The sequence below is a fragment of the Bufo gargarizans genome, chromosome 4, assembly GCF_014858855.1.
Source record: "Bufo gargarizans isolate SCDJY-AF-19 chromosome 4, ASM1485885v1, whole genome shotgun sequence".
Lineage (NCBI taxonomy): Eukaryota > Metazoa > Chordata > Amphibia > Anura > Bufonidae > Bufo > Bufo gargarizans.
In genome coordinates, this window is record NC_058083.1 from 497,840,806 (window position 1) to 497,854,179 (window position 13,374).

Below are 13,374 nucleotides of genomic sequence, written 5' to 3' on the forward strand. Positions count from 1 at the left end.
CTATTTTTTTTATTTATTTCTTACACAAGATTTTTGATAGGATTGCTCTAATGAGTTGTGGAGAACTTACTTTCTGCGGCAATCCTGAAGAGATTATTTCATTTTTCGATGATTGTGGATATGAATGTCCTGAACACTCCAACCCATTTGACTTTTTTGGTAAGAAAAATCTATGATGTATTATCTATGGTTTTACATAGGACTGAATCGAATCTATCTATCTATCTCATATCTATTATCTATCTATGTATTTATCTTTCTATCTCATATCTATCTATCTATCTATCTCATATCTATCTATCTATCTATCTATCTATCTATCTATCTCATATCTATCTATCTCATATCTATCTATCTAAATAAAAAAGGGGGATAGGTAGAAGCAGCACACTAAATCAGGTGGGTGCAAATCCGGCAAAGACCAGCGACCAAGATCCAAAACGATATATGAAGAAAAGCACGGTAGCACTCCAACGTAGCGTGTAAAACGATGATTTATTCAACCCAGTGTCAGCAACGTTTCAACTGCTTGTTGCAGTCTTTTTCAAGCCATACAAACATATGTAACAATGTGATATATATAGGTGTGTTCAATTACATCAATACTGATACAATTAATACAATGTATTATTCATTTATCAATCATGGTCTTTAATGTTTTTTTATGGTAGTATATGAAATACACATTTTTATATTATATGAATAGTATATATTTGGATTATGTCACTCTTTCACGTATCACTGGATTATTTATACGCTTTTATAAATGCTTTTTACCAATTTTTAGGATTATTCATTGTATTAATTGTATCAGTATTGATGTAATTGAACACACCTACAGTGCTGCCCATAATTATTCATACACCTGGCAAATTTTGACTTAAAGTATAACTGTCATCTTTTTTTTTTTTGGAGTATTGGATTGTGGTGATTAATATCTCCTTGGTGGCCCTATTTCAGCTTTTCACTGTGTATTCAATTACCCCTTAATTCCACAGTTTAGTTCCCTGTACTGCCTACTTTTATCTGTGCTTAAAATCAGGTTGCTGTGCAGGGTCCGTGAAGGACGGAGGACAGACGCAGAAGCATGCAGTGTGCAAGGTCACATTACTGACAGCCAGGGACTGTAAGTAAATGATTAGAGCCAGGTCCTCCCCAGCAACTGATAACAGTGCCTGGGCTGTGTGCACTTCTCCCTGTCCCTGCGCTTGGCAGACGCTCCCTCACTCAGCAGAGCTGGAGAATGCAGAGTTGAAGCAGCGCAGAGCAGGGAAGGGAGATCTGCCATGTGCTCAGTGTATACATGAAAGCAACATGTGGTAAGAGGACCCCTTTGTGCTGCAGGAGATTAACCTTTTAGGGGGGAGGGCTCTGGTTACTGACACTTTTGGGGGGCTATTGTCACTGGCTAGTGAGGGCAGGCGGGATTAACCTCAGGGTGAGGGCAGTGGCGGCCATCTTAACTGAATAGTGAGATTGCAGTTTTATGCAGACTGGTTGCTAAGTGTCCAGTCCAAAACTATTCATACCCTTTTCAATAATCAATAGAAAAGCCTTTATTGGCTATAACAGCAATCAAACGCTTCCTATAATTGCAGACCAGCTTTTTGCATGTCTCCACAGGTATTTTTGCCCATTCATCTTTAGCAATGAGCTCCAAATCTTTCAGGTTGGAGGGTCTTCTTGCCATCACCCTGATTTTTAGCTCCCTCCACAGATTCTGGCTGGGCCACTCCAAAACGTTAATGTTGTTGTCTGCTACCCATTTCTTCACGACTTTTGCTGTGTGTTTTGGGTCATTGTCATGCTGAAATGTCCACTGGTGCCCAAGGCCAAGTTTCAATGTAGACTGCCTGATGATGTCGGTGAGAATCCTCATGTATTGCTCTTTTTTCATGGTGCCGTTTACTGTGATTAGGTTCCCTAGTCCATTGGCTGAAAAACACCCCCAAAGCATTAGGTTCCCACCACCATGTTTGACGGTAGGGATAGTGTTCTTTAGGTTGAAGGCTTCTCCTTTTTTACGCCAAATGAAGGAAACATCATAGTGACCAAACAATTAAATTTTTGTTTCATCTGACCATAACACAGAAGACCAGAAGTCTTCTTCTTTGTCCAGATGAGCTTTTGCAAAGGCCAAGGGAGCTTTTGTGTGCCTTATCTGGAGAAGTGGCGTCCTCCTTGGTCTGCATCCATGGAACCCAGCAGTGTGCAGTGTCCGTTGGATTGTCTGCCTTGAGCCATTGCCACCAGCAGAGCCCAGATTCACCAGGATGGCCTTGGTGGTGATCCTTGGATTCTTTTTCACCTCTCTAACAATCCTCCTGGCCAGAACAGGTGTCACTTTTGGCTTCCAACCACGTCCTCTGAGATTTTCCACAGTGCGAAACATCTTGTATTTTTTAATAATACTTTGCACTGTAGCCACTGGAACTTGAAAACATTTAGAAATGGCCTTGTAGCCCTTTCCTGCCTTGTGAGCAGCCACAATGTGCAGCCGCAGGTCCTCACTGAGCTCCTTTGTCTTAGCCATGACTGTCCACAAACCAACTGCAGAGAGCTGCTGTTCTTCCCAATTAATCAGGGTAATTAGGATGCTTTAGAACAGCTTGGACTATTTGGAATGGTATAGAACTTTTGATTTTCCCACAGACTGTGACAGTTTGTGAAGTGTATGAATAATTTTGGACTGGACACTTTTTGCTCAAGTGTAAATAAAAGCTGAGAAATGTTTTTTTTCGACTATAATGCCTCTTGTACATAGTCTTATTATCTTTTGGGAGACACCTATGTAATTTCCCGTCAAAAAATGACTTGCTGGTTGAATAAAAGTAACTTTAAGTCAAAATTTGCCAGGGGTATGAATAATTATGGGCAGCACTGTATATATATCTCATTGTTACACATGTTTGTATGGCTTGAAAAAGACTGCAACAAGCAGTTAAGGCTACTTTCACACTAGCGTTCGATCGGATCCGTTCTGAACGGATCCGATCATAATAATGCAGACGGAGGCTCCGTTCAGAACGGATCCGTCTGCATTATTTTTAGCATATAACAGCTAAGTGTTGAAAATAGCCTCGTACGGATCCATCCAGACTTTCAATGTAAAGTCAATGGGGGACAGATCCGCCTGAAGATTGAGCCATATTGTGGCATCTTCAAAAGGATCCGTCCCCATTGACTTACATTGTAAGTCTGGACGGATCCGCACGGATCCGCACGCCTCCGCACGGCCAGGCGGACACCCGAACGCTGCAAGCAGCGTTCAGCTGTCCGCCTGTCCGTGCGGAGGCGAGCGGAGCGGAGGCTGAACGCCGCCAGACTGATGCAGTCTGAGCGGATCCGCTCCATTCAGACTGCATCAGGGCTGGACGGCTGCGTTCGGGTCCGCTCGTGAGCCCCTTCAAACGGAGCTCACGAGCGGACCGACGAACGCTAGTGTGAAAGTAGCCTAAAACGTTGCTGACACTGGGTTGAATAAATCATCGTTTTACACACTACGTTGGAGTGCTACCGTGCTTTTCTCTATCTATCTATATATCTCATACCTATCTATTTCATATCTGTCTGTCTTAGAATTAGTCTATTAGTCTAGATCAAGTGTATTCAGGATAATACATATTTTTTACGAAATGTTTCTCCATAGTGGACCTTACTTCTGTGGACACGAGGAACAAACAGCGTGAAGTGGAAACATACAGTAGGGTTCAGGCCATTGGAGGTGCTTACAGAGAATCTGAACAATTTCATACCACACTGGAATATATTGATGCATCAAAAAAATCCAAAGAGAGGCAAATCATCCCTTTCAAACGGAAAGAGTCACCAAATGAAATATCCAAGCTTGTGGTCTTATTCAGGTGCAGGATTTAATTTTTTTAACTTGATAATTTTATTAGGGCAGATTTCTCAGTGCACAAACCACACAATGGTGTTCAAACGTTTGTGAACCCTTCAGAGTTTTATATATTTCTTCATAAATTTGACCTAAAAGTCCTAAAAGTAGATAAAGATAAACCAAATCAAACAAATGAGTCAACATTTATTAGACTTGATAATTTATTTGTTGAGGAACATTATCCAATAATACCTGTGAGCTGCAAAAGTAGGTGAACTTTTAGGGGGCTATCATACATTCAGGTTCTTGAAAACAAAATCAGGATTGGATCATAAAAGAGAAAAAAGTATTAAGGACAGATACAACTTTTTTTTATCCACTCCTGGTTTTGGCATTCAAAATTGCATAAAAAAATCTGAAGGTGGAACAGCACCCTAAGGCCTAGTTCAAAATTCAGTGTTTTGGTCAGAGATTTACATCAGTGATTCTGAGCCAGAACCAGGAGTGGTGCCTACACAGAGATTAGGTACTGTATAATGGAGAAATGTCCACCTGTTTTTGATCCACATCTCAATTATTGACTAAACACTACAGTGTGAACTAGGCCTTAAGTTAAGCAGATAAATTTAAGGTTTTGCAATGTGGAATTCAAATGTTGGGAGATATGGTGGAGACAGATGCTTTTGTGACATCCATGAAAAATAACCAGTATAACAATATTCTGTCCTGCGAGTACAGTATTTACAGTGGAGAATTAACACTTTGCCTCTTTTTTTTCTTGCCTCTTTTAGGAGAATTGTGAGAAATTTATCTAGGAATAAGATTGGCATTATCATGCGGCTTTCCCAAAATTTTATATTTGGGCTTTTTATTGTATTTTTTCTCATTCGGTTAAATAACGATGTGTTAAAAGGAGCAGTGCAAGATCGTATAGGAGTCATTTATCAGTGCCTTGGTGGAACGTCATACACGGGGTTGCTTAATGCAGTTGCATTATGTGAGTAGTTATAATATATGTTTAGGTTTCCCTTTATTAGTGGTCATACATCACTGAATGTAGGGTGAAGGTCCAAGCTGCAAAAATATGTAAGGGACGACAGCAGTGCAATTTCTTTTAACAATAAACCATACCTCTAATCTCGCCCAATCCCCCTTGTTCCCAGACACCCACCTTCAATAATAGTGCCCCCTTAGTGCCCCAACACAGGAAGGATGCCCCCTTAGGGCAACTTCACAATAGTAATTCCCTTAGTACACCTTTGACAGTATGACGTCTCTTACAGAGTACAATGCTTCCCTTGGTGCTGCCTCACAGTATGATGCCCCTCTTAGTGCTCCCTGCGCAATTTGAAGCCCCTAAGTGCCCCACTCACAGTAGGATGTCTCTTAAGTGCCCACTCACAGTAATATGTCCATTAAGTACCCCCTAACATCAGGATGATCCTTAAGTGCCACCCACACAGTGATGCCCCCTTAAGTAGCCCCCTACACAGAGAAATGTCCTATAAGCACCCCCACACAGTGTGATGACCCCTTAAGTGGCCCTCACACAGTGATGCACCCTTAAGTGGACCTCAACACAGAGTGATTCCCCCCTTAAGTGATCCCCACTTAGTGATGCCCCATATTGCCTCCAATCAGGGGCGTAGCTATAGGGGAAGCAGCTGCTTTAGGAGCCTTGACCCAAAAGGGGCCCATCCAGGAGGAGGAAGACTCAAAGATTTTGTCAGGGCCCCCTCAACAGTATTACACAATGAAATGATATACAGTGAAAGTATAGACGGTGTAGGAAATGGATGGAACAGCTGCCGGCCCTGGTCTGAGAGAGCGATCTTTACTAGCCACAGGAAAGGGGGCGGCATGAAAGGAAGGGGTTGCAAAAAAAATTACTGGGCGAGGGGGGGCCCCATTCAAAACTTTTCTGTGGGTCCCAGTCATTTCTAGCTACACCACTGCCTCCAATTTACTCACCTATCTACCTGCTCGCTCTGTGCTGTCTATGGCTCAGAGCAGCAGGAGCGATGACGTCACTACGTTGCGCCTGCTTGCGCTGAACCACCAATGGCAGGGGAATGATAAAGCAAGGAGAAAATGGCTTCCTTCTTCACTATTGCATTCAACTGTATCCACATCCTGAGGACGTACGTACAGTTGAAACTGGGCTGCTAACAACAATCCGCCAGCTGAGTACCCCTGTCCTACATCATTATCCCCATATTATCTTTAGCATAGGCCATCGTTGTTTATAATTGTATAGGACCTCCATCTATCTGCAGAACATAGGAACGGTGGTGCCCTCTGAATCACCATAGCCCCTTTAATGTAATCAAGACTATATGGCACGTTCCTATGTACAGCTGTGTCTGTTACGGGAGATCAGCCTCATTCTGTGGGGGACCCAGAGCTGGGACCCCACCAATCACAGACTACTGGATTATGCTAAGGGTAGGCCATTAATGTGTTTCTCAAAAACCCCTTTAATATCATTGAGAAGTTTTCATTTTTTGTACAGTCCCAGCTCTGCGTGCAATCAGCGACCAGGAGAGCAAAGATGGTTTATACCAGAAGTGGCAGATGCTTCTAGCTTACGTTATCCACATCATCCCGTTCAGCATCCTCAGTGTGGCCATATTCGCAGCTGTCACTTATTGGTATGTTGGTTTGTTTCCCACACATTATACATAAACATGAAATCTGAGGTTGACGGTTCCTATATACAAGTCTGACAATGTACCTGTATTGCAGGACAGTAGGACTGAATCCAGAGATCACGAGATTCGGATGTTTTATTGCTGCAGCTTTGGTTCCACATCTGATGGGTGAATTACTAACTCTTTCGGTCCTTGGAGTGGTGGACAATCCTAATATTGTTAATGCTGGAGTGGCCTTGGTGAACATCGCTGGAATCCTTGTAGGATCAGGATTGCTAAGGTGAAATTCTTCTGCCAATCTACAGAGTTATATTGAACGGCTTTGGACACCATAGACATAGAAAAAAAATATTTTTACATTTAATAGTGTTTACCTTGAGTTAAAAAAAAAAAGTTTAAAAAGTTGAATATGGAAGTTTCAGTCTATAATTCTCATTCCTTCAATTATTTTCAAAGCATGACATTCAGTTCACAACCTGCTCCTACTGTTTCAGGCTTTTCTTTGGACGTTGCCCTCCCAGTAATTAGTGTTGGACCTGTGTGTCCAGAATGCTGCTTGCTCTCCCTGCAAACTGTCTTGTGTGTGCTTTCCTCCCTATCTACAGCAGCCTTCCTTAGGCCTCGTTCACACTTCAGTGTTTGGTCAGTGATTTCCATCAGTGATTTGTGAGCCAAAACCAGAAGTGGAGCCTCCACAGACATGAGCTAGAAGGGAAAGATCTGCTCCTGTTCTGTGTTTAGAGTTGTACCTGGTTTTGGCTCACAAATCACTGATGGAAATCACTGACTAAACACTGAAGTGTGAACGAGGCCTTAGATTTTATTTTCCACTTGTCCACTCTCTGCTATCTCTAAAGGCTCGTGCACACGAACTTATTTTCTTTCCGCTTCCATTCAGTTTTTTTTTTGCAGACCATATGCGAAAGCTTTCACTTCAATGGGTCCGCAAAAACAACGGAAGGTACTCCATCTGCATTCCGTTTCCATATTTCCGTTCCGCAAAAAAGTAGTGCATGTCCTATTATTGTCCGCAAATCACGGTCCGAGGCTCCATTCAAGTCAATGGGTCCGCAAAAAATACAGAACGCACATGGAACACATCCGTACATCATCCGTATTTTGCGGATCCATACTGTAGAAATGCTATGCCCAGCCCATATTGCTCATGTGTTTGGTGATTAATAAGTTACTGTTTCCGTTTCCATACGGATATGTTTTGTGGAATAACGGAACGGAAGAGGACTTAAATCAGAGAGAAAAAAAAAACTCAGATACGGAACAACAGATCCGTGAAAAGCGGACTGCAAAACAACAATGGTTGTGTGCATGAGCCCTAACACTAAGAGAAGGGAGGGAGAGAGCAGAGAGAGCATAAACAGGAGTAGTGCCCTTGTAAGACTAAAGTTTCATCTGTAAGAATTCTGTTGGTGCATTGCTTTGCCCTTAAGGCTCCATTCACACATCCACAATTCCATTCCGCATTTTGCGGAACGGAATTGCTGACCCATCCATTTCTATGGGGCCCCGATCCGGAATTGCGGACCCGCGCTTCCGGGTCTGCAATTCCGATGCTGAAAAAATAGAACATGTCCTATTCTTGTCTGCAATAGCGGACAAGAATAGGCATATTCTCTTAGTGCCGGCAATGTGCGGTCCGCAAAACACACACGGATGTGTGAATGGACCCTAAAGGTTTAGAGTACAGGTTACTTTTGATAATTAAAGGGATGTTCCAAAATTCCTAAATGGCAGAGGGCTACAAAAAATAAAGAAAGAACCGTACCTTCTAAATGTCCTGTCGTTCTAGTACCACAGTGGTCATGTGACTGCTGCAGCCAATCACTGACCTGAGCAATCACATGTGTATGAATCTACCTTGAATTACACCTTCAACAGGGTCAACACCCTACATAAGGATTTTATATACAGTATGTTCTATTATGTACAGTAGTTGTATCATATATTTTTCATACGTAAAGTGAGCATTTTCCACCTGTAAACATTTAACATTGGCCGTGTCCTTTCCAATATGGAGCCACATAGCTGTAAATCTTGGAAGAATTGTATTCACGATTTCTTCCTCTCACGCTCTCTGAACTTGCTAGCCCTTACAAAAACCTGGCTTCAACCCTTTGACACTGCTTCTCCTGCTGCCCTATCCTATGGTGGACTTCACTTCTCTCATACCCCCAGAGCTGATGACCAGCACGGTGGAGGAGTAAGCATACCACTTTCTTCACAGTGCACATTTCAGGTCATTCCCCCTGTATCCTATCTCACATTCCCCTCTTTTGAGGTTCACACCATTAGACTCATCCATCCATTCCCCCTGAGAGTTGCAGTTGTCTATCGTCCCCCAGGCTCCCCCCAACCAATTTCTGGATCACTTTGCAGCTTGGCTTCCTCACTTCCTCTCTTCTGAATCACCAACTCTTATTATGGGTGATTTTAATATCTCCATTGATGATCCCATCTCCAAATCAGCTGCTCACTTTCTCTCTTTAACCTCCTCTCTTGGCCTATCACAACTTACTTCCTCTGCCATGCACGAACAGGGCAATATACTTGATCTAGTCTTCTTCTGTCACTGCTCAGTCTCAAACTTTAGTAACTTAGCCTTCCCACTTTCTGACCACAATCTTCTTTCATTTACCATAAAGATCTCTCACTTTTCTCATGACAATCCTACTTTTCACACTTACAGAAACCTACACACCATTAACTGCCAGCAACTTATTAACACTCTACAACTAGCTCTTACCCCAATCACCTCCCTCCCCTGTCCAGACTTGGCTGCCAATCATTACAACCAGACCCTCAAAACCACTCTAGATGAAGTTGCTCCAATATTAATCCGACCCTCTCGACACAGAACACGGAAACCCTGGCACACACCTGAAACACGTTTTCTCCAGCGCTGCTCCAGATGTGCAGAATGCTTATGGAGAAAATCGTGAATATCAGCAGACTTCCTCCATTATAAATTTATGCTCAAAACATATAATTTGGCTCTCAGCATTGCCAAACAAAAGTACTTCACCTCTCTCATCTCCTCACTCTCAAATAATCCAAAACGACTATTTGACACTTTTCACTCCCTTCTAAGCTCTAAAGTTCCAGAACCTGTCACTGACCTCTGCGCTGATGGCATGGCCACTTACTTCAGATACAAGATTGGCAGTATCCGGCAGGAAATAATCTCCCAGTCCACAAATAATTTCAATCCTCCTCCCTCCAATTCCTCCACATGCTTGCTCTCCTTTTTTGACCCTATAACAGAGGAAGAAGTTTCCAGGCTTCTCTCTTCTTCTCGACCCGCGACCTGTAGCAGTGATCCTATTCCATCACACCTCCTCCAGTCATCACTCACCTAACTACAATTTTTAACCTCTCTCTTCTGGTATCTTTCCCTCCTCTTTCAAACACTCTATTATAACCCCACTACTAAAGAAACCATCTCTTGACCCGACCTGTGCTGCTAACTACCGACCTGTTTCTAACCTCCCCTTCATCTCTAAACTCCTTGAACGTCTTGTCTACTCTCGCTTAATAAGCTATCTCTCTGCAAACTCTCTTCTTGACCCCTTACAATCTGCCTTTCGCCCTCTTCACTCTACAGAAACTGCCCTTACTACAGCGTCTAACGATCTCCTAACAGCAAAAAGAAATGGTGACTATTCTCTACTGATTCTGTTGGATCTCTCTGCAGCTTTCGATACCGTAGACCATAAACTCCTCCTCACCATACTCCACTCAATTGGCCTTAAGGACACTGCTCTCTCTTTGTTCTCTTCCTATCTCTCTGGCCGCTCCTTTAGTGTATCATTCGCTGGCTCTTCTTCTTCTCCTCTTCCTCTTGATGTTGGAGTTCCTCAGGGCTCAGTACTAGGTCCTCTACTCTTCTCCCTCTATACAGCCCCCATCGGACAGACTATCAGTAGATTTGGCTTTCGATACCATCTCTATGCTGATGACACCCAACTATACACTTCGTACCCTGACATAAGCCCTGCTTTACTCCAAAACACCAGTAATTGTCTGGCAGCTGTCTCTAACATCATGTCCTCTCTGTATCTAAAACTGAACCTCTCAAAAACTGACCTTCTTGTCTTTCATCCATCTACTAACTCACCTAAACTTGATATTTCAATTTCGGTCTGCAGCACTATCATAACTCCTGTGCAACATGCCCGCTGTCTTGGGGCCACATTTGACTCCGATCTCTCCTTTGTTTCCCATATTCAATCACTTACACGCTCTTGTCGTCGGCACCTCAAGAATATTGCCAAAATCCGCCCTTATTTTATGGTGGAAACTGCAAAAACTCTTGTTGTTGCCTTGATTCATTCTCGTCTTGACTACTGCAACGCATTACTAATCGGTCTCCCTCTCATTAAAGGATAACTGTCACATTTAGACCCTAATTTCAATTTTCATATATGTAGTTACTAATAACATGATATTCCAGAATCAGTTACTATTAGACTGACTTACCCCATATTTAATAAGATTCAGCCCTTAGCAACCAGTCTGCATAAAACTGCAATTTCACTATTGAGTTAAGATGGCCGCCACTGCCTTCACCCTGAGGCTAATCCCGCCTGCCCTCACTAGCCAGTAACAATAGCCCCCCAAAAGTGTCAGTAACCACAGCCCTCCCCCCTAAAGGGTCAATCTCCTGCAGCACAAAGGGGTCCTCTTACCACATGTTGCTTTCATTTATACACTGAGCAGACGGCAGATCTCCCTTCCCTGGTCTGCGCTGCTTCCACTCTACTTCTCCAGCTCTGCTGAGTGAGGGAGCGTCTGCCAAGCGCAGGGACAGGGAGAAGTGCACACAGCCCAGGCACTGGTATCAGCTGCTGGGGAGGACCTGGCTTTAATCATTTACCTTCATACATCTCCTCCGTCATCTCCATCTACCACCCTACTCGTGCTCTCCGTTCTGTTAGCGACCTAAGATTAATAACCTCCATAATTCGTACCTCTCACTCCCGTCTTCAAGACTTTTCTCGAGCTGCACCTACTCTCTGGAATACTCTGCTCCGGAATACTAGGTCAATCCACAACTTCTCCACCTTCAAACATGCCTTAAAAACACATCTTTTCAGGCAGACTTATCAAGCTACCTAAACTGACTATTCTCCGACTAAACCTCCCCCCACCAACTCCTCTGGCCTAAACTTGATCCTCTAGTAGTCCCAAACCCGAAGCAGGTCGGCCGGCACCACTCCTGTCAGTTAAATAATGGCTCAAATCCTACTTATCACAATCAACTATCTTACGTGTCACCCCCAATTCCTCATAGATTGTAAGCTCTTGCGAGCAGGGCCCTTACTCCTAGTGCTTCAGTTGCATATTATCCAGTTATTTTTGTTTTGTATAGGAACCCTATGAACTTGCAAAGCGCTGCGGAATATTGTGGTGCTATATAAATACATTTTATTATTATTATCTCTCTAAAGGACGTTAACAACAGCTCAGGAAAGATAGCCGTCCCCATAATCATGTTCAGAAAATAGAATAAAAAATCTGCAATCAGAAAATAAAAACAGATTAGAAAAAAGGATCTGTCTCGCTATCTGGTATTAACTGGCAAAAAAATAAAACAAATTACTATGACATATTCCCTATTAGACCGTGCCTCTCTTGTGAAGCTGCTTCACATGTGGCAAAATCTGTTGCAGAAATTTCTATAACTGAAAATCAGCTTTATTTAAGTGCATGGACTTATTTTGGCGGCAAGCACATTGATTTCTGTAAGCCTCATTCAAATGTCAAACTCTGTCAAAACATCTGCTATTTTTATCATTTGCAGAAGTTTATTATCCAATGTATAAAAAGAGATGAATCCCTAAAATAAAGATGCAAACCTTAATATATGCATTTCTTTCAGGAGTTTACAAGAAATGCCCTTGGTGTTCCAGATTTTAAGCTATATTACATACCAGAGGTATTCCTGTGAACTACTAGTGGTTAATGAGTTCTATGACTTGAATTTAACTTGCGGTAAGTTATGGTAAATTGTATGTATAGGTATTAGATTTATGTATTCTACGTACCGTAGGTTTTATCTCTGTGGTCGGTATACATATGAAAACCAAACGTCTACCATAAGAAAGGATAATATAAACCATTTAGAATAATTTTATATATATATATATATATATATATATAAAATACTATATTAAACGAGGACTACAAGTAGCAGCACACTGCCACGTGCAAACACTGAAAACATGAATAAATGTAAATTGCAACCTTGTTTGCTATTACATTGCAGCCATGGTGGCGTGCACCTGAACCTCTTTTTTTTCATATTGCTTGGAGCTACTGGTCTAATGTAGTTTTTTACATTGTACATTTGGGGGAGTGGATGCCTGCATTTGGACCATGCACTCCACCGCATCTGCCCAGAGCTTTTAATCAGAGTGTGATATAGCTGGATTCTACATTGCCCTGACATTTTGTAGGTTTAGGCCCAGGGCAGGCATATATAGTGTGGTAGTGTAGGTCCCATCTGTTAGAAGCCACCTTGTCGCTGGTAGATGGGCCCCACACAATTTTGATCAAAAATTTGCACACAGAGTTTATAAGTATAGCAGTGATGCAGTTTACATGTATTCATGTTTCTAGTGTTTGTATGCATCTTTGCGCATGCCAGTTAGGGATGAGCGAATTGACTTCAGATGCTACATCCGAAGTTGATTCGCTAAAAAATTTGTTCGAATACTGTAGAACAAGGAGATCCCGCTCCTTACAGTATTAGAATGTATTGGCTCCGATGAGCTGAAGTTATTACTTTGCGAAGTCGTGATAGACTTTGTGTAATAACTTTGGGAATTAATTATTACTGTAAAAAACCTTGGTAACTCGGGTTCG

At 42.4% G+C, this 13,374-nt stretch overlaps 1 protein-coding gene across 1 annotated transcript in view; it reads left to right on the forward strand.

Moving 5' to 3' along the window:
- ABCG5 (ATP binding cassette subfamily G member 5) overlaps positions 1–13,374 on the forward strand; it is a 44,586-nt gene that overhangs the window by 30,226 nt on the left and 986 nt on the right. Inside the window, exons 7-12 of the mRNA XM_044291283.1 lie at positions 30–159; positions 3,650–3,863; positions 4,633–4,838; positions 6,354–6,492; positions 6,587–6,772; positions 12,389–12,501. Coding sequence (XP_044147218.1) covers positions 30–159; positions 3,650–3,863; positions 4,633–4,838; positions 6,354–6,492; positions 6,587–6,772; positions 12,389–12,501 — 988 coding nt within the window. The remainder of the gene's footprint in view (positions 1–29; positions 160–3,649; positions 3,864–4,632; positions 4,839–6,353; positions 6,493–6,586; positions 6,773–12,388; positions 12,502–13,374) is intronic.